This window comes from Lepisma saccharinum, chromosome 19 (genome assembly GCF_977018435.1).
Source record: "Lepisma saccharinum chromosome 19, izLepSacc3.1, whole genome shotgun sequence".
In the NCBI taxonomy this organism is placed as follows: Eukaryota; Metazoa; Arthropoda; class Insecta; order Zygentoma; family Lepismatidae; genus Lepisma; species Lepisma saccharinum.
In genome coordinates, this window is record NC_139247.1 from 41,354,091 (window position 1) to 41,376,395 (window position 22,305).

General features: G+C 40.9%; 1 protein-coding gene across 2 annotated transcripts in view; it reads right to left on the reverse strand.

Annotated features, from left to right (window-relative positions):
- LOC146003117 (potassium channel subfamily K member 15-like) overlaps positions 1 to 17,831 on the reverse strand; it is a 459,319-nt gene extending 441,488 nt beyond the window's left edge. For both annotated transcript variants that reach the window (XM_083141293.1, XM_083141292.1), the window contains exon 1: positions 17,550 to 17,831. In XM_083141293.1, the coding sequence (XP_082997419.1) occupies positions 17,550 to 17,666 (117 nt within the window). In that variant the 5' untranslated portion in view covers positions 17,667 to 17,831. The remainder of the gene's footprint in view (positions 1 to 17,549) is intronic.
- Between the last annotated feature and the right edge of the window lie 4,474 nt (positions 17,832 to 22,305).

Genomic DNA, 22,305 nt, shown 5'->3' on the forward strand with positions numbered 1-22,305 from the left:
CACAGTATGGGCTGGCAGGAGAATCTAAAGTCTGCAAAATTTCCACCGGAAACGGCACATTCCTTTGAAGATGGGAGGAAATATTCAGGACAGAAGGAAATATCGCCTGCATCTAATTCTGAATAAGTCGATTCTTACAAGAAAGAATTTGCATGCAACAATTCGACAAGAATTTTATCCTGCTGTGCAAATCGCTTGAGTTATTGATGCAATAACAGCTCAAGATTTTTTCGTGACTGAAAATTTTAAGTTTCACTACATTCTATAAAGTCCTATCTCCATGGTGGAGTGGTTATAAGAGCACGCTATGGCTCCAGGGGTCCCGGGTTCGAATCTTTGTGAATATCCCTTAATCAATTTCATATCATCACTCATCGCCGCAATTAGCCAAAAGTTGCAGAAAAATGACGCTAAATAATGCAAATCAAGATTTTATAAAGGAAAAGATGGAATTTGGCCTTACATTTTTCTTGAAATTTATATCAAACCTGTTGAAGAATTTATAAATGTGGAATATTGTTAAATAACTTTGAAAGGAGCTAACATAGGTGAAGCAAAATTGTCAAGTAGTCACCAGGGAATTGCCTTGCTGCTCTCCCAGCAGTAAGCATGAGTACTTTAATGTTTCCACCTGGTGGTGAATATTTGGACTATTTTTATGTCAGCATTCGCGTCCTCATGGTCACCAAAGCCTCAATACCAAGTTTCACCGCAATCGGTTGCTTCGAACGGACTCCAGATGGCTCTGAGTAGAGGAATTTTGATTCTAATCACCCGGTTACAGGGCCAAAGAATTTAGTGCCAAATAATGTATAATATTGCAATGCATTATGCTTCATTTGAAGGTCATACATATATTCTTGATGTGTTCAGTAAGTTCGAAAAAATATTTATTACACCATAGACAACAAATAGTCAACTGCTATATAAGATAGGGCAGACCATTGATGATCCAAGTTTTTAAAAATGATTTTGTAGAAGTTAAAATGTGTCTCGAATTCTCATACCACAAGTTTTATTTACACTTCGACTTCAGTACATACATTGGGTAACATTTGCGTTTTATATAAAATAAATCCTTTCAATTAACTAGTGATAAATGCCCTGATATATTTATTCGGAGACTCAAACTTACATACATTTCGATCCCTCATACATTCTTTGTATTGGTTTTTCTATTTGGGAATCGAACCCGGAACTTGCACTAGCGAGTTTTGTAAATCGGCCACAGTAGTGAAAACTTGACTGAAGAAAGTGTATTGTTTAATCAAAAATATTAACGTCAACTTCTCTAGCGTTCAGTTTATATACACATCATAGGAGGATGTTAATTTACAAGATTCATCATCGAGTTTTAATTGTCTACTTGATTCTCTATTACACAATTTGTTCGTACCTCTAGTCTTTCTCTGTATTCTCATTCTATCTTTCACCTTTTCTCAGCTCTTGTATCTATTTGTGCGGGTTTGCTTCCTCTGTTCTTGATAAAGTTTTCTACATGTTCCAGTCTGTCTACGTCTAATTTTCATCATTATTCATTCTCTCTGTGCCTCTTCTATGTTTCTATTCTCTCCTTCTCTGTGTCACTTCCTTATCTCTCTCTCTTCCTTCTCTGAATTTCGTCTTTTTACTTTCTCTCTGTCAAACTTTGTCTCGCTAACTTAATTATGTTTCTTTCCTTCTTCCTTCTCTCTTCTTCACCTCATTGTTTCTTCTTCATTATTCTTTCTCTCTGTCTGTGTGTGTTCCTCTTGTATATTTTTATATTATTCCTTTCTTTATCTCTTTCTCTGTTAATCTTCAGTTTCCTTTCTCTCTATCTCTGCCTCTCTCTCTCTCTCTCTCTCTCTCTCTATCTACAGAGCATTCCCTGACATTCGCTACGAGACTCTGCGGCAAGCGGCCCGGCATCAGAACTTCTTTCCCGGTGAACGGGTCTGCGACAGTCGCTTATATTAAACCTCGTAAAAAAGTTTAGAGTAACAGGGTCAGTTCTGAATAAAAGTTGAAAGAAAAATGTGGAAATAAAGTATACAAAGACAATCCGCACACCATCCGTGAGTTAAATGAGAGTATTGTTAAAAAAATCGGGAGAATTACAGTAGACGAATTTGCACGTGTAAATGCCAATTTCCTTCGGAGATGCCAGGAATGTGTTGCAGCAAAGGGATATCATTTTCAACACCTTCTGTAGTCAAGGTTAGTACACAATATGAAAACTAATTTTAATAGCCGACTCTAGCGACTGTCGCGGACCCGTTCACCGGGAAAGACAATCGCTGATGCCGGGCAGCTTGCCGCCGAGTCTCGTAGCGAATGTCAGGCAATGCTCTGTATGTCTCATTTTATTTGTTCTTTCTCCGTCTATGTAATTCTCCTTCCATTCGTCGTACTTTCTCATTACTGTGCCTACCATGTATTCTTATCTCTCCCTTTTAAATCTTTTTCTTCTGACGACACGTAAACATGACGTCACTATATCCAATTTCAGGCCAAAATTTCGAATTTCTTCCCCGATTGAAAATAATTCTACGGACACCCATGATTGACAGTACCATCAAACCCAAGAATGCATTTCATTCAATCCTAAGATCAATAGGCGATACACAAGATCGCGATCCCATTTCCGGAAAACCAGTTTTTCACTCTCTCATGGAAAAGAATTCAGCACAAGTTCGTAACCACCAGCTGGGAGCCGCATGCAAATGTCTTACAGGAAAGTACACTTGGTTTCTATGTGGAGTCCAAACCATGAAATTGGTTTTTCCCTCCTCGAAATTGAGCCACGGCTCCCTTGCGTGGAATACAAACAACCGCATCACCGCTTCGATACAGCACGCTCGCTCGACAACGAACCAGCTGCCGATCTGACCTCTTCGCTTCTAATTTCCAGAAGCTTCTCCCGGCAAGATGTTAATCTTACATTGACCCTACTGCCACCTAGTGACTTTTATGGGTACTAATGTTTGGTTTAGTGCCGTTGCCCGGAGCATATTTCGCAATTTGTAGAATTGAGCGGCGGGGAAATGTAGAGGAAGGGTTCGCAAGAGAGTACAAATGATAGGCGGCTTCGTACAAGGGAGAATTTGGAAATTTTAAAATTTTCTCAAGTTTTGTACATTTTTTTTCCTATTAACAAGGCTATCTATATGATTTTTTTAAAGGAACATTCCCACCAGTACAAATCAAACTCTCCAAACCAACTGAAATTCTGCCATTTCATGAACCTATAATTCTAGCATGTTCTGGGAAAATATACATAAAGCTTGACGCCCACTGAGACCTGGCAACAGAACACAACAGACCCGTTTCCGGCGTCTCGGTGGGCGATAACCATTAAGATATAACTTGACAAGTTTAAAAACAAGACGCTGCAAATAGCTGTTGCGCATCTCACACCACATTTTCCCACTCCATTCTCCGCAGCGTCGTTGGTTCGCAGTGTTGCATCCTGGAGGGAGCGGAATGGTCTGAGGATTTTCAACGAAATTTGTATTCGCTTTTTCCTGGGCTGTTTCATACCTGTCGGAGTACAGAAATTCAGCTCACCTTCGCCAATGACTCTTTTCCTTCTTTTAAAACTTGGCCTCCCCGGTGGCGCAGTGATAGCGTCGTCGGCTTGTAATCAACGGGTCCCGGGTTCGATTTACGGTGGAGGCACACAGTAGTTCGGATCTCACTTTAAACTGTAGGTCCAGTCCCGATTAGTCTTACTGTGCATAAAGTGGACTTAAAACAACAAATCAAACCAATCCAATTATTTTAAAACTTGAGAAACCATCCATTTAGATACTCCCCTGGCGGCGCTTGTGGACTCGACAACATTCTACTTAAGTTTATGTAACTCCATCTGGTTTCGCAAATATGTTGCAACATTGTAAACAATTTATCTGGCCTGTCCTCTAAGGGGATTTCCAGAGCAGATTGTGGATTTTGTTGGACCCGGCATGATTTGATTTTTGCATTTCAAAAATATGCAGCCAAGAGTAAAGAGCAAGAACATTTCAATGCTTTAAAAAAGAACACAGGCAAGCGTGTTATCAGATTGCCTTCTCGTAGCGATTGTTGTACGATAAACAAAAGAAACCCCACCCCCACTCGGCTTTAAAAACAAAAAACAGGCCACTGCTCGATGTCGCATTCGGAAAATGAAGTCATTCGCCCAGTAGTTTCTCTTCGTTATAAACCTTAACGTGCGTGCGTGCGTAATACTACGATCCGCGCACCGCACGCATTTTCAAAGACCGGATTAAATCAAACGAACCACTGATAAACTGCCGGCATCGTCAATCTACACAGTAAAAGTCGTTTGTCATATTTGTTTTAACTTAATTTTGCTGAGTTGGCACCACTCGTACTCTCAAGGCCAGACCAGTAGAAGAGTGGTGGGGAGGATGACGTAATAGGAAGTGCTCCGCAGCGATCTGCCCATATCGGGACTTAACTTGTCAGGCTATAACCTGCAGACTTCTGGCACTGAATTTCCCGCTGCAGTTCCGCGCGTTTCCCCGTAGTGGGCGTTACACCATTTGATTTCAATAGAAACAGGCAACAGAAGTTCTGTTGCCGCTTAAGTCACGAACTGTTTTTTGTTGCTTCCTTCAAGTCCCGTTGAATTAATTAAAGAATATCAATATCATTTTATATAGGGGAATGTGTAAAGATTGTAAGCAGCATTGGCGGCGATTAGAGGGGGCGTGGTGGGAAGTTGTCCCCGACATTTTTTTTCCTCCGAGCTATGACCTCGTAATCAGCCTAATCACTACTGTGTAGACAGGGATCATATACGTGTATCATGCCTGTAATGTTTGCTATTTGAAAAAAAAATACAACACTTTCTCATCTGCTTCTGCATATGAATTTCTCATAGCGCTGCGCAGTAAGGCTAGATAACAAGCCTATTTGACCTGCTTGCTCACTCAAAATATCAAACCGACCTGCTATCTGGCAGTTGACACGAAACCCGGGACTCCTGGCGTCGTAGCGCGATTACTTATGTATAGAATAATAATAATTTAATAATGCGGGAATGAACTAACAATACATTTTTATTATAAGAATAACATGTACATTATTATGATTCTTATTACTTGTAAAATTGATTGATTGATTTGCTTTATTTCACTTCGCTTTTTGTGCCACTTTTGGCTAATTTGCGATGAAATTGATGAATGAACACTCGCAAACATCCAGCCGGGATTCGCACCTGGGACTCCGTCAAGAGAGTGCTATTACTTGTAAGAGTATAATGATGATGTAAACAGCATACATTCATAATTTACCATGTTTCCATGTTAAGATATAACTTGACAAGTTTAAAAACAAGACGCTGCAAATAGCTGTTGCGCATCTCACACCACATTTCCCCACTCCATTTTCCGCAGCGACGTTGGTTCGCAGTGTCGCATCCTGGAGGGAGCGGAATGGTCTGAGGATTTTCAACGAAATTTGTATTCGCTTTTTCCTGGGCTGTTTTCTACCTGTCGGAGAACAGAAATTCAGCTCACCTTCGCCAACGACTCTTTTCCTTCTTTTAAAACTTGGCCTCCCCGATGGCGCAGTGGTAGCGTCGTCGCCTTGTCCCGGGTCCCGGGTTCGATTCCCGGTGGAGGCACATAGTGGTTGGGATCCCACTTTAAACTGTAGCTCCAGTCCCGATTAGACTTACTGTGCATAAAGTGGACTTAAAACAACAAATCAATCAATCAATCTACAATGTTTCCCAATGGAACTGCTAATATATTTTATATAAAAAGGCTGCTCTACGAAGGAAATGAATGTCAAAATAAACAGAGCATGCAATAATTTTAAGTTGTTATTCCCAATTGATGAAAAGAAAATGAAGTTTTAATATTTTAAGGCACATTAATATTATGCGTATTGGCAATTACTTTTCGCAGACACAGCCAATAAAAAAACTAACTGATTCCTATCGAATTTTATAGTCATGTTATTTCGGAGAATTAAATGAACTTCGTATTACACAACAAACGGCATTGTACTTGTCTGAGCATTTCATGCATCATCATTCATCCTCATCGGGAGCTCCTAGTAAAGAGCCACACCCAGCTCCATACTCGAACCCGGGACCTGAGTATGTTTGTACAGTCACGGACACTTCTGGGTTGTCGGTTGTAACAACTCCACTGACTTTAAATAGAATCATTACAACCCAGAACTGTCCGTGACTGTACATACATACGTGCGTATGTGTGCGTCTGCATTGGAGCTGCCACAAGTAGTCTATCATCCCTTGCAGCATGAAATCCAACTATTTCTTTCAGACTCCAGAACACACTTTCTTGGAATGAATTCTTTACCTCTAAATCCACCGTCACAACTTAGCAAAATGCCGATTAGTACCTAAGAGTTTTCGCGATTAAAACTAAACAGCTATGGATTAAAGAGTTTGATCAAATCGGATTTCCGTACTCAGGACAGGAACTCAACCACGTTTCTTTTAAAGAAAAAAGCAAGTTAATAGCCTCGCCTTGAAACTGGACACAAGTGAACACTCTAATGATTGTTCTGTTTTAATCGCTTTTGTTTTTCCTTTTCAGTGTAAAAACGTTCAACTCTTCAGAGAGAGAAAAAATAGCAGGTTGTAAGGTACCACCTCATATTTCATCTTTCTGGCTTAACATTTCCTTCCGGACTGTTAAATCACGACTGTTCTGGTCCTACATGTCAGCTTTTTCTTCTTCGCCACTTCTCTCGCTTTAAATGAGTCTATGTGGACCAAAACTGCGTATTTTCTGCTTTTTCCCGCCATTATTAGGTCCAGAGGAGACATAATCATGGGCCCTTTTTCATTATTACCACAGCTTTCGTATGTCCTTGTAAGTGCCATACTTTTTTCGGCCCATTCGTTCTGTAAATTCATGCCCTTGCACGCTTTTGGCGCGAAACGCAGACCCCAGTCACGTGACACAAAAAGCAAACGACATTAGCACAGGAGAGGTGAGGATATTGTTCTTATTGTACCTGCAAATTAACATGTTTGAAAATTCAGGCATGTTTTGACTTCCTATTTAGGCCCTTATCCGGGCCAGCAATCAGTTGAACAGTGTTGCAAATCTGAGCGACATATCTCTAAGCGTAGGTAAGGTAAGGATTTGTCTGCAAGAGCCATGTCGGACTTAGCTTTGTAAATATTGGGGGAAAGTGGGTTTGTTACTGTGCCAAAAATTATTTTCGGTTTGTTTTTGGAGACGGGAGTAATTTTGTGATGCTAAAATTTTGGTGTGTATCCGTATCGTACTGCAAAAGTATTTTCGAACAATACTGTACGGATTCATTCTGAGTTAATAGACAGACTGTGGTTTAAAATTACAGGGAAGTTGCAAAGCACTAACTGTATTGTTTCGTTACTAAAAATACGCAAGAACAATAGAAATCTTACAAAATGTCCTTAATCCATCCATTTCGCTGCCTACAACAATGTTTTCAAGGAAAGGGTTTTCCAATAGTGTCATTTCGTTGCACATTTCCATGCCAGCTGTACGCCAAACTTTCTCGGCACTGCTAATTTCCCTGATGCAATGCGACCACCACGCCTCTCCGTCCGTCGAACTTGGCAGAAGAGCGTAAAAAAGTTCGGCGGAAACCGGTAACGCAATTGGACTGTAAACTGTGTTTACAACTCAGTTCTCTTTGTACAACTTTTCATTGAATATCCGTACGGAGAAATGCGTTATTCTGCAAGACGAAACAACTAAATGCACGGCCATGTAATTAGGCGGGTGGCAGAAGTTTGCGCTGTTGCCACGTCGCAGCACAACCCCGTGTGTTCGGAGGCTTAAGAGAACGAAAGATCTCGCTGTAGAATTGGTGTTTGTAATCCATGTGATACAAATTGACAGTATTTGCTCCATTGGTCAGGAATGACAACTGTAGGCCCCGGTGAGAAGTCGGTCTGACGCTCGAACTAGGCAACGCAGCCCGGTGTTGCCACGCAGTGAGCGGGAACCAGCGACTTTTGTCCCGCTCTCGCTTTGCTCTTCCCATATGTGGCACCAGCGCAATTCTGCCCAGATGCCTATTTTTAATGGCCGTGCGTTTAGCGACAAGTTGCGCTATCAGGATTATTTTATTGATTGATTGTTTTATTTTACTTCGTGTTTCTGCCACTTTTGGTTAATCGCGAAGACGAGGATGAATGATGATAAGATGAGATTGATGAAAGGAAAATCACAAGCATATATGGACGAAACAACACGAGCTCCACGGATGTTTACATTGGCCGTGACTCCAGACGCCAGGGCCTCGCTAGTCTGCAAAATGCAATCCAGGTTGCATAGGATTATTTTATTAAGTACAACTGGATAAATAAATGCTGTTTTAGTTAAAATACGCTGTTTGTATTATATTTAGTGGCACATTAAACATGACTCTCCCCAACAGAAAACATCGTCCCGTACCTCTGCAAATGCACTCATTTCTTTCCAGGGGTGCCCATCCCCCTCAAGGCCAATGGCGCATCTCCCCCAAAATCATATCATCGCGCCCTCAAACCATATCGTAATCCACATAAAGTATTTAATTACGACAGCGTGTCTACCGAAAGTAACTTTTTCTTAGCTTTACTGAACACTATACTTGATCTGCCCCTCTTCCCTAAACTGGGAGCCCATCAATCAAGACCATCCCTAAAATCGTTGATCATAATCGAGAATATCGCTTGTCTTGTAATGCAGCTATTGTATAAAAGCTTCACATTCAGCTCATTAAAGCGCCAAACACGCATCCTAGGAACACACAATTATGAGCAAGAAAATGTTTACATCCATTTCCTTGCAGGCTTTCAAGAATATTACTTAAATAGGATGTCAATACTTTCTTAGTCTTTTCCAGCTTCTCCTTTGGCACGTTCGTGGTCGAGAACGTGTGGATACCATATCGCTAAATACAGTCTCCAAAATTTAATGTTCGAACTCCCTCTCCACTACAGAAATCCCTTGACAATCTAAGATTTAACACTTTATCAAGAGCTTTCTATGTCCCCCTTTAAATTTAATACTCAATCAATTTTAGACTTACTGTTGATATTGAAGAGTGGATATTGGCTCCTCCAAAAAATTAATTCTCAGTCTCCACACCAGAATTTCCGTAACAATCTAAGACAATAGCAATACACAAGAATTGGATATCCCCTTCAATTTAATGCTGAATCCTCCTCTAACTAAAATACCCGCAATAATCTAAGACCTAGGGTTGGATACTGTCCCCCGCCCCAAAAAAAAATTAATTCATAATCCCCCCAGAACCCACATGTCAATTAAGGCCTAATATTTTTAAGTCGGATATCTTCCCCCCCCCCCCCAAACTTCGATAATACCCTTAACACTTTTTTTTCTTAATCTAATGGGTTAAATATGGTGCATTTAAGGTGTAAAATCTTTACATATATTTTCGAAAAAATATATAAATGTTGAATTTTATATTATTTGAAGGGAAAAATCCCCCAAAAAACCTGCGCCATAATCCCTCCCTGTGGGCACTCCTGTTTCTTTCTGCCCGGGTCCGATATCCACCGGAGGCACATTGTACAGTAGTTCGGGTCCCACTTTAAACTGTAGGACCAGTCCCTATTAGCCTTTCTGAATAAAGTGGACTGAAAAACAAACAACGCAAAACAAAAAAATATTTCTGACGTCTTAACTGGTGTCACCAGCTTAAAAGTAGGAACTAAATTTCGTAACGTGATACATGTCTCATTTCCAACTTCTAACGAAACTGTTTGGGGATATTGTATATCTGCGTGGGTAGGAAATATCGGTTTTGTTATAATGTTTTATGCGCAATGTTTTTGTAATGTCACGCTGCTGTTGTAGAAAGCGTAGCACAGGGAATAAATAATAACGTTCTTGTTCTCTCGTGGGCCAGGTTCAGAAACTCCCTTGTCGAAGAGTTACTGTACATAACGCAATGGACTATATTAGCGTGGTGTCACATTAAGCTCAAACAAACCCGTTACGTGTTTCTCCGGCCCAGCAGATATCACAACAGGGACAGGTAGTGTTGCCAGAGGTGTTGCTATAGTGGAACCACAAGGAAAGAAACCTGCGCAGAACCTCATCGCGCTGGCGGGTGGGGAAAAGGAGTGGGGGGAAGGAGCCTTCAGCGCGGCTAACGTCAGTGTTGCCAGACCTATTTCTCAGGAGAATTCCTTAATAAACTAATGCTATGGAACCTCCAACGGCCTGCTCAAAAACACGTTTCCTGCTCATCTTACTTGAACATAAAGGGGAGAGGTAGAGTGGAACTCCACTCAGCCGTGAAAAGTGCTGTTTGAACTGTGAAGTTATGCCAAACGATACTCAATTGTGCTACCACATTATTATTATTTTATTACTATTACTACATTACTATTTTTAGATGGTTGAATTTTATCCCACCCGAAAATCTATTTCTATTTTAGTTATTTTACGTCGCTTTTGTGCCTCTACGGGTAAGTACGACAATATGGATGAATGAAAAACTGATGAAATGAATGAAGTGACACAAACACAGTGAAACGTCCTTGCCTTACTAGGTAGAAACACTGACTTCGTAGCGTGGGCAAATTATTATATACATGTATATAACTGACGAATAAAGCATGTGAGTGTTAATAACAAGAAATTTCATAGAGAACGAAGCGGCATAATTCAATCACAAAGGAAATAATGCACCCCCTCCCCCATAGTTGTTTGAAACTTTCATGGCCTTGAAAATACTTAATTTGCTAGACTATTCTATACTTCAATACTTAATTTTCTACAAAATTACATAGCGGCATGGACGTCCAGAAGGAAGTGCAAGGATGGTCGCCCGCCCCCCACGCTCTTCTGGAAAATGAATGTTGACATAAAAGTACCTATTATTTCAGACGTATGAGTTGATTTCAGTCACAGTAATTTACATCCGTTATTATAATAGGGATGTAGGAACGTGATAATTTCAAACTCAAGTGGTGTTTTCTGAGAGGGCAACATTACTACGGGATAATATGCCTCGTTTACCCGCCTGATAAAAATACATTGTTTCCCCCTAGCTGGGAAAAATCTGCGGACGCCCCCTTGCTCCCCAGTGCGCACGCCTATGTCGCCCCCCGCCCACGAGAACGTCGTTCATCCGCTACTATTAGATCATCGGATTTTGTAGCAAATCTTCTGGTTTCCCAAGGAACAAGCTCCCGATTTTTTTCAAGTCTGACCTGGCAACACTGCCCCGAGCACCGATAACGGCAGGGAAGATGCGCGAACGCTTTTGACGGAAGGTTTTTTCCCTTGTGGTCGAGCTATACAACCAAGTGAAGGAACACGCGCGAGAGAATGGGGCTAAATGGAAAGGGTTAACGTAACTGCAGCGTTTGCGTTTCGTCCATTTCTATGTTGTACCTTAGATTCTCGAGGCAGCCAGCACCTGGATTATTCTTTCATGCTCAAAAGTGGGTAATTGTTTATCGCCAGGTCCGTATTCGATCCAAGTTGCGTATTGTTTCATTTCAATACGGAACTTGGACCCTATTTAAACGGATTTGGGAAAAAAAGGTTCCTGGACCGTATTTAATTTGATCCTGGAATAAAGGTTGTCGGGCAGAATTTAAATTGGTCCGGAAAAAGGTTCCTGGACCGTATTTAAATTGATCCGGAAAAAACGTTCGTGGACCGAATTAAAATACGTTACAGATAAAAAGGTTATTTACGGTCCACAACCCATTTACACTTGCTGATTTTCTCTCCTGGACCGGAATTGAATTTATTTAAATTCCTGGACCTTTAACAACCCTGGTTACCGGCCATCAGTACGATAATTATGTTTTAGACGTTCTCCTCCCTCCCACCAGATGTCATCGATCTAGATTTTTGTTCATTTCCTTTTCTTTCTTTTTTTGTGTTTTTTCAACCCCTGATATATGCAAACACCTCCAGAAAGAGCTACCAATCATGAGACATCGCGAAAATCTAACGAATAGTGCTCGAGCCCTGTTGTCAATTGAAGCATTCCACCGAATAACACTGTACGGCACATTTCAGTGAATGCGAGAACAACGGATAAGAACTGTTGTATGTTACTGGACTACAGCTAGAGGCCAGCATAGTCTGCCTTTTACCTACCCGCTGCCCGCTTGCACGCGATAACAGGTTTACCTGCTCGCCTGCCCACGGCAACGAGTCGACTTGCGTCTTTACCCGGGTTCTTGGTCTTCAAGGCGCTCTGCGCTTACAAGGTACCTGGGCATTCAACAAGACCCGGGCGCCTGCAAAACCTGCTGGAAGGAAACAGCCCTCCGGCAGCGTGTCGCTCCAGGTGTTTCATCACCACGTGGACGGCTGCAGCCAGTGTTGCCTACTTACGTAGCTACTAAATCCTACGAAGTCCTAGGAGGAGCTTCTTCTCCAAGGAGAATTTATATACTTAGCGATTTCAGTTCAGCGTAAGCAGTTTTTATCTTATTGCCAGGAAATGCACGCAATATTACAGTTTCATTTATCTAAATGAATGATCGAGCAAACAAAAATCTCCTCACTGAAAACTAATTGTTTTTCATTGCATGGTGCCTTAACCAGGCACGCAGTGGCGCAACCAGAGGGGGCAGGGTGCATTGCTCACAACCTTCGACGGAAATTGTCTAGCGGAGGGGTCAGGGTGGGGGTCAAACATTAAAGTACAAGTCTCATCAAGTTCAATGCCGTAGCAAAGGGGTAGCGGGAGTCGGCCCTGAGCGCCGAACGATCTAAGTGAGAAAAGTTTTAAAACAGAGAATGCTATGGCGGCCCGTGATATTATTTGCTATTAATGTTGGTTTGTTACGAGTTGGATGAATTAATTATGTAATCCGTCGCTCCATGTGAAAAGAAGATATTGTAGATGGAAATTTTACATGCCATATGTATGTACATTCGGAATGCATTTATCATGCACTTTCTTTCTTTCAAAAATAGTTTGTGTGCTTGTTTTCCATTATTAGCTAATGTGAAATTGACGTGTTGAAAAAAAAATATTTCTAATCCTCTGTTTCAACACAAATGCGTGAGAACCGACTTCTATCCCCTTTTTGCGTGATTTATGAGGATAATAATGCCTTTCATGCTACTTTATTACTATTATTGTGATTGTTGTTGTTGTTACGTTTATCCAAGTACTTGCCCCCCCCCCCCAAACGAGGGTAACGGCAATGCCCCTGGCTGGCTACGGCCCTGGTGTTCGCAGTAGAACAGTGTGTTGTTTGACTCGCGACCTCAGCGTCGAACGTGACATGTTTCAGTCCTGCCCTATATCACTATATATACGTATCTTGGTTATTTACGACATATACTTATGGATCCTGTGCCACGGAAAACCTATTTCAATGTGTGTGTGTGGGGGGGGGGAGGTAGCAACATTCGTAAATCTCATTTCATTGGTGATGTGGCTTACGAAGCTTTGAGTTCCCTTTTTTAAGTAGTGTAATCTATTGCAGTTGGCAACACTGCAGAACGGTGTGAGCCCGGTGCAGTTTCTACTCGAAGCAACTACGTCATGCAGAGGGAGGGGTCTGCAGTTGAGGGAAAGAACGAACTGAGACCTACTAGGTATCGTAAGACTGCGGGTACCCGGCGGGTCTACAATGCCTGCCAGGAATGATCTGGGCAGGTGGGCAGACAAGCTGCTCAAGCGAGGGTGTTGCGCAGGTTGCATGGCATTTCAGGAGCGATGTCTTGCGAACGGGTCTGCTCCAGGTCTTGTGCAGGCCTCTGACTACAGCAGAAACAACATAAAACCTATGCAAACACAGCAGCAATCTTTGGGCAACATCCGACCTTATGACTGGCCAGCTTGTAGCCTGTAGAAGCAGGGCAGCAGCATGATTTCCCTGGTAACTCAGCATACAGCGTTATTCGGTAGAATGCTTCAATTCTCCATCACTTTCTTTCTAAATGTATTTATTTATTTTGCAATTGAGGTGAAAAGGGCTAGAACCCCATAATTTTCGGGTCAGTATGACGTTTGTGCCGTGAGCAGACAACAGAATTCCGCACTTTCAGCGACTGTCAGTTTGGTACGTTCTACTGTTGCCAACTTAGATTTTTTTTTTAGCAAGACTTCCTCGCACCGAGGAAAACACCATTGTTGTCTGTTGTCTAACTAAAGGAATGGTTGTAGTTAATTCCAGTCTTGGCTTTCTAGATAAATGAATTTCTGACACCTGTATCTGCAAGTAAACATAATTTAAAATTTTGGATATTTTTGTCTCATTTGTTCTGATCTATGTTAATTGTGACGATGAGAATGTATGGAGAATGAATTAAAGATGATCAGGATACATTGACATGACCACAATTAGGTCACCTGGCTTCGTAACGTGTTAGGATGACCACTACGGGGCTTTCAAGGAAAAAAAAAATAGGTAAAGGTGACCTCTCTCATTCAGTGTGAATACTTCGCATCCTAGTTTGTTCTACCCCTCGTGTGATTAAACACCTTTACGTGATAATAGAACATAGGATCCTTGTTTTGGACCCTTCTATGTTGGCAACACGACAGGTTACTATGTAACATATAAACAGGTTATAATAAATGTAGTTGCTTGAGAAAATAGAATCCCAATTCTTAGGCGCAATTTAGCTCTTTTCTGCCAATACAATGTGACAACACTGGCCTGTTCCGGCAGACCTGAAACAGACATGGCCCGCGCAATAACCCCATAACACTCTTTGTCCTAAACCCAAAAAAAAAAGCCTTCCCTTGCATTGTACTCTCATTGCCCGCCCTCTTCTCTTGTTATCCCTTCAGGGTAAACAAAACTGCCTACCTCTTCGCTTGTGTCGGCTGCATAAAAATAATGTATGCTTGTAATATCTATTCGACGACAGTGTTAACGCATTAAATAACGTTTCAACAACTTTTTTTTTTTTTAATCTTGCTGTCACTTGCCAGTTGCCACTGCTACTTGCAAAGGAAAATAGAGTTGAAAACATTTTAGAAATAATTGTTAAAAGAAGGAAACATGAAAGACCAAAAGTGGGTCCTACCTTACCGATGATTACATCTTCACTCAATTAAGAACTCAATTGTTCTTGTTTTTCTTGCATTTCAGTCCAGCACTTCCTTGCATTAATCTGATCGCTGCACACGACACGAATTACAAACAAAGCCCTATCGCCAAGAACCTCGCGTTCCGAGCCACGCTGAGCGTTCTGAGTTCTGAGCAGGACAGACAGGGAACAAGTGAGGGAATCCCCGTTCACGATTAAAAAAAAAATCTATTTCCAGTGAAAGTAAAACTACTTTGTAAATATAAGGCGTAACTAGCATTTTAATTTACATAATTTGGTATTAAGACTTACTTTACAAATATAAGTTCTTTAGACTTTCTGTTTACGCTACGGTGTTGGGTGAATCGACAAGACCATCAGCACTCTGACTAGAAAAAAGAAGTCAGAACTACAGTACTCCGTAATTTTCAATTTCACTTACACTTGTCGATGAAAGGAAGGAAAACCTAAGTTTCGTACAAAATATGGAGAATATACAATGAAATAGAAATCTCTCTGCACGAACACAGGCTAATGTTTATTAAAAATGCTGGCTCACCACAAATTTCCAACCCTGGCGGAAATGCAGTGTTGCTGGTATTCTGTTCGTCCTAGTTTGTAACACCGTGCATAACATGAGCACGTTATAAGCATACGTACAGTACTCGTAAGATTAGGCTTCCCGCATATACAACTACGACAGAATGTGAAGAGAAGAAGCCCCAGCAACTGTGCCTCCCTCCGTGGAAATTTCGTATACTGGACAGGGTTAGAATATTTTTGTAATTATCATAAATGAAAATTCCAAACTTTTGCATTGCATTACATATGTTTTGACGAAATAAGTAAATACACCTTTAAAAGAGTAATGACGTGGGTAGGCCCGGCCTCCTGGCCTCATAGGACGCTTCGCCACTGGTCATTAAAACATTCCAGACATCGAATGATTACCACACTGTATGGTGTTTATTATTATAAGCCTCATTACTTCCGTTGACTCTACAACGAACTAATTTGATATCAACTTCACCGAGTTCACCTTTCGGGTGTCCACTTTAAACTGTAGGTTCAGTCCCGATTACCCTTACTGTGCATAAAGTGGACTAAAAACTCCAAATCAAAACCTTTCTGCTCTCGGGACTCCAATATGTAGGTTGGCAAAGTTCGCTTCATGCACTTTGGCTAATCGAGACTGGATTTACTGTTTCATATCGGGGAATAGTTTTTAAGTTCATACTTTATTTCCAAATAGGCTAATCGGAACTGGACCTACAGTTGAGAGTGGGATCCAAACCACAACGTCATTGTGCCTCTAGCGGATCGAACTCAGGACGCCTCGAACTCAACCGATTACTTTACCATTACGCCATCCGAGAAGCCCGAGAATGAATAATGATTATATTAAATTGCTGAATGGACACTCACAAAACAAGGGTAGATTTAAGGACTGGGGGACCATAAACCCCCCTCCTGAATATATCAATGTCTCATCACCTAAAATATAGTAATTTCATAACATGTAGGTTAAGTTGCGAATCGACGCCCAAATTAATCGCCGCACACAGCATCGTCATTTAAGAACAAAACTTTTATTGGTACATAAAAATGTACCTGTAGTAAGCCTTGCAAGTATGTGCCTAAACAATTACGTATAAAGTTGCAACACTGTGGCATAAAGTAACGGAAAAATTGAACTCACCGATAAACCACCCTGACCCGACAAAGAATCAGCAACGCAGTCACAGACGAAGGCTGTCACACGGCGTACAGCTTGGTGCTTATTGTTTACACTCAAATTAATAATGTTTCGATAGGTGTTAGCAATGATTCTTATAATGAAGAACATGCCCTACAATTCGAAAAAAAAAGTGGGAACAGGTCTCGACTAAATGTGGACGTCTGGTAGTATTTCATCAATGGTTATTAAACAAAAACTGCCAAATATTGCAGACTACATACTTCTGGAGCCTGTCTCTCTCCACAAACAACCCATTCATTTATGCAAGGACAAACTCAGAATGCTTGGAAAATCTGAAAAATCGTTAGTTATTTTCGTAGGTTTCTATAGGTTCACGCTAAAACATTTGGTAACGATTCCGATTGTTCTATGATTTTTTTTCAAATTCTCCTAGCAGGAAGACTAATTATCGTAGAATTATGGCAATCATTGTCACACGAAACTTGAACCTTCTAAAGTAATGAGCACTGTTTGGGTTTCGAAAAAAAGTTATGTTGAAAAAAACGTAAAAATTACCTTACGCAAGCATGTCTGACCTGCCTACCAACTACGAAAGCATATATTAAACAAAATCCTAAGTAATCGCTAAAACTCGCAGTATGTGTTAACAGAAGTAAATCGAAATCGAACCATGTTAAAATTGCATTCGTAGCATGATGAAATCGCAATAAAACAAAAGGAACTTGGGACAAACATGTTATAGTTCGGGCACGGACCAGATAAAAGGAACGCGAAAAAACAAAACTACACACAGTAGAAATAATTTGTGTAAGTCTATGGATACTGTATAAAGAAAATGTAGTACTTACGATTCCTCCAATGGCAGTATATATCATGAGGGTGATTAGCAACCCCACGTGACTGACGGCAGTACGCATCTTTTCCCACCTGGAAAGCGGGGTTGTGGTCAAAGGCGGTTCGCTCATCGTGGAGTCAAAAAGGTCACTCGACTATCTAAGGCTAGATCACGACTTTCACAGAACTCGCGTCACATACACGCAAAAACGTGCGTGTTCTTCGTGCGTACTCGAAAGACAGCGCATCCCCACGTTGCTTCGATCACCACTTCCACCACCCGACTAGGCGCGACGTCTCTCTGCACCATTGATAAACGCTACGACGGTGCGGTAACGTCGCTGGCGCCCTTTCGAGTTCTTGCTTACTGCGCATGCGCGCAAGTCTACCCCACTTCGGCACTCGAATGTAAACATTGTCTCTTTCACAACTGCCAGGCGAGATATCAAACAAAAGAAGCATGATTGAAGTGCAACTGGCTGAACAGGTAGTGTGCAAGGGTTGTGTTCTACATTCGTCTAAGTCTCGTGACCTCGCGTTCAATACATTTGACGTTAAAACCAGACAAGCTAAAGGTAGGCAATAAAACGTAAATTTCGCAAATAAACAAGGACGTGTCTAGTCTAAAAATAAAAACACTTGCTTACTCTTGTTGTTAAAGGTCGAGGAATTTTAAATAAATTAAATTGCAGTCCAAGAGAGAAAATCAGCAAGTGTAAATGTGTTCTGGACCGTAAGGAACCTTTTTCTTTCTAAAGTATTTGAATTCGGTCCAGAAACTGAACCGGATCATATTAAATACGGTCCAGGAACCTTTTCCCGGATCAATTTAAATACTGTCCAGGGACCTTTTTTCCGGATCAATTTATATACGGTCCAGGAACCCTTTTCCCGGATCATTTTAAATACGGCCCAGGAATATTTTTTGCCGGATCAATTCAAGTACGGTAAAGGGACTTTTTTTCGGATAAATTTAAAGACGGTCCAGGAACTTTTTTTGCGGATGAATTTAAATACGGTCCACGAACCTTTTCGTGGACCATATTTAACGGAAAATTAATATGAACTGAATACATGCTCTATCTAGCTTCAGTTTGTTGCAAGAGTACATCAGTATTTTGATAAAATAGGAATTTTCAAAATGAGCACATTATAGTGTTTTGCTACTGAAAGAATAAAGATTCCGCAAATTTCTTAATAATCCTAAGAAGGATTTCAAAAATAATCTCACAATTACTTTATTTATTTATTTATAAAACTTTTTCGAGCAAGGTGCAGACATACACACCTGTACACATACGTCATACGAGCGCCTTTAAGTGTAGTATAAGCCAAGCAGTACTGACCCAAAGCATTATAGTTACAAAATATCTTCTTTTAACTCTATATTTTTCTATTTTATTTTCAATAAACTCAAAAGAATCAACTTGGAGTACTCTCAGTTTTGTTCAGTTTAAAGAAAGAAACTTTTAGTGCCATCTTGTGACCATTTGGCAAAACATCTGGGTATTTCACGCGCCATTCCAAGCCTAGTGAAACCAGGACAAGAAAATGGGAAAAGGTATAATAACTTTGTATTTATTTTATTCCAATAAAAGGTCCTCCGCTTCGACAGAGGCTGAAATGCAATCGCAGTACCTTCAGCAAGATCTACCGCTGTAGCTACCGAAGTGTTGCAAACTGTGAGATTAAATATCGGGATTTTTACCGATGTCATTACTAACTTCGCGGCGGATCAAGGAAGCATTCTTTAAAAAGTTATAATTAAAAGTTTTGAATCGCAGTAGAGACACATAACTGTGATTGTTAACTGAAGAAAGAAAGAGGCTCTTCACCTTGAATTAAAAATTGATTAAGCCGGCCCCTGTGGCGGAGTGGTTAGCACATCGCGGTACGACGCCAGGTGTCCTGGGTTCGAATCCTGGCCTGGGCATGGATATTTGTGAGTGTCCATTAATCAATTTCTCATATCATCACTCATCCCCATCTTCGTAAATTAGCCAAAAGTGGCACAAAAGGCGAAGTAAAATAAATCAAATCACAAAAATTGATTAAAGATTCTTTGAAAGACAGAGAGACCTTAGGGAAATAGTTATCAGCTAATGCTCTCTAACAACCCCCTCCCCCGGAACTACCAAGCACGAACGTTTTATGTGTGTCCTTCGATATTTTCTTCTTGTAATATTTACATCCTACAAATTTGGAAACGACAAAACAAAGAAAAACTCATTAAGAAATAATATAGTTACTTGTAAAGATTCGTAGTTTTCATTTCCGAATAAAAAAAAAAGTTATCGTACTTAAGAATGTTCAGTTATGTCTCACTGTCCGGGGAACATCTTTAAATGGGAACAAGAGTCAAGTAACACCTTATATAGTTTCCTTCTTACCTATGCCAGGTATAAATTGCTCCATTTCATATTCTGATTTTGATGTTTCTTTATTTTTTATTCTTTTAAAAAAAAAAGCCTTGAATGGCACCCTCTATGCGCGAGGCTTCACCCTCCTAGCCTAACCCGAGCAAAGGGCCTGTAACTTAGTATGAAGAAACAATGCATTCTTGACTTTGTTAATTTATCTGTGCCTGCTTCTCCAACGATAAATAACACCTTCCGCCACATAAACACATACACACAATATGAGGCGATTCACAAAGTTGTGAAATATCCAACCTCCGTGGTCGACTTGTGAGAACAGCGCGCTACGACAACAGGGAACCCGGGTTTCAATTCCGGTTTGTAGGCATGGGTGACTTCATCATGTCATCACTCATCCTCATCTTCACGATTAACCAAAAGTGACAGAAAGATGAAGTAAAATAAACCAAATCAAAAAGTGTGAAATATTTTTAAAATTTGCTACAAATAAATTACATAGGTTGCTATTTATGTATCAGGAACTGGCAACATTAATGTTGCTAGGTAACTTCTAATATATCCATCGTAAAGTTGGACATTTCTATGGTATATGTACCCAGAACGTTGTGCTTACGGATGTTAACTCGAGAACATTTTCGAGCAATGATTTTCTACAACTTTCGACGTGGATTATCTCAACAAAAGTGCATCGATCAACTCACTTCGACTTTTGGCGATGAAGCACCATCTAAAAGCACTGTATATCATTGGTTTAGTGAATTCAATCGTGGCCGTCGTTCGCTCACGGACGAATCTAAAGAAGGCCGTCCAAATTCGGTTGTTGTGCCAGAAAACATTGATGCTGTGCGAGAACTGATAATGCAAGATCGTCAAGTGACATATCGTGAGATTGAGGTATCCCTGGGCATTAGTATGACTAGCATACATAAGATATTGCATGAACATTTAGCCGTGAAGATGATTTGTTCGCGTTGGATCCCGCATAATTTGACAATCGCTCAAAAAAAGGCTCGTGTCGATTGATGCAAACAAATACTCACAAAATACAATCGTGGTGCTTCAAAAGCCGTGTATAACATCTACGCAGATGACGAATCGTGGATATATGCATATGAGCCCGAAAGCAAACAGCAGTCGGCGGTGTGGGTGTTCCAAGATGAGCCAAACCCAACAAAAGTTGTTCCTGCAAGAAGCACTTCGAAGCAAATGGTCGCCTGTTTTTTTGGTACAAATGGACATGTGGCTACAGTGCCACTAGAGAATCGTAGAACCGTAAATTATGAATGGTACACAACCATTTGTTTGCCAGAAGTCTTTGGGGAAATCAGAAAAAAAAACAGCGACGCAGGATCATTCCTCACCATGACAATGCGAGTTGTCACACATCGGTCCAAACAACTCAGTATTTGACCGGTGAAAACATTGAATTGATGGGTCATCCGGCGTATAGCCCTGATTTCGCACCCAATGATTTCTTTTTGTTCCCGTACGTGAAGATTAAGCTACGTGGTCAACGATTTTCGACGCCAGAAGAAGCGATTGATGCGTTCAAAATGCATGTTTTCGAGCAATCGGAATGGACAAAGTGCTATGAGAATTGGTTCAAACGCATGCAAAAGTACATCGATCATCATGGAGAATATTTTGAAAAACAATAAAACCATTTTCAATGATACATATTTTTTTTTGTTTGTTATTCCGGATACATAAATAGCAACCCTCGTATACAACTGATTCCGAAGGAAGGATGAATTCTCCAAGTTCTTTTTTGTACACACCTCACAATTGTTCTATGTGTTTTAAGAGATACTGTACTTTTGGCCTCTCCGATTGCGTAGTGGTAACGTTATCGCCTTGTGAACAAGGGGTCCCGGCTTCGATACCCGGTGGAGTCACATAGTGGTTCGGATCCCACTTTAAACTGTACTTCCAGTCCCGATTAGCCTTCTGTGTATAAAGTGGACTTAACAGTCAAATCAAACCAAAGATACTGCACTTCGTTTCACAAGCTTGTTAGTATATCACGGTTCATAAGTACCACAGATTCAGTAATATGGTTGAGAAGTTTCTGGATATTAGCGGGGAGTTCCTTCTGAAATTCTGGTCGAAATTTTGGCTGCATATTCACAGAGGACAAGGTTTTTGATTATTCGAACATACAAAACGTCTTCTCATTCTTACTTAGCGCCAGGCGCGTATATTCTACGCTACCTAGACTATCGCCGAAGCCCAGATTAAATACAGAAAATAATCGACTATCAAATGTGACTGATGCTTCACTCTCAAACAACGACCGCGGGAAAAAATATGATAGTATAAAACCCGCGACTCCTGTGCACCGTACTCCCGCGAGGAGAGGAGGGGAAGAGTGGACCATGCTTCCTTACGGCCC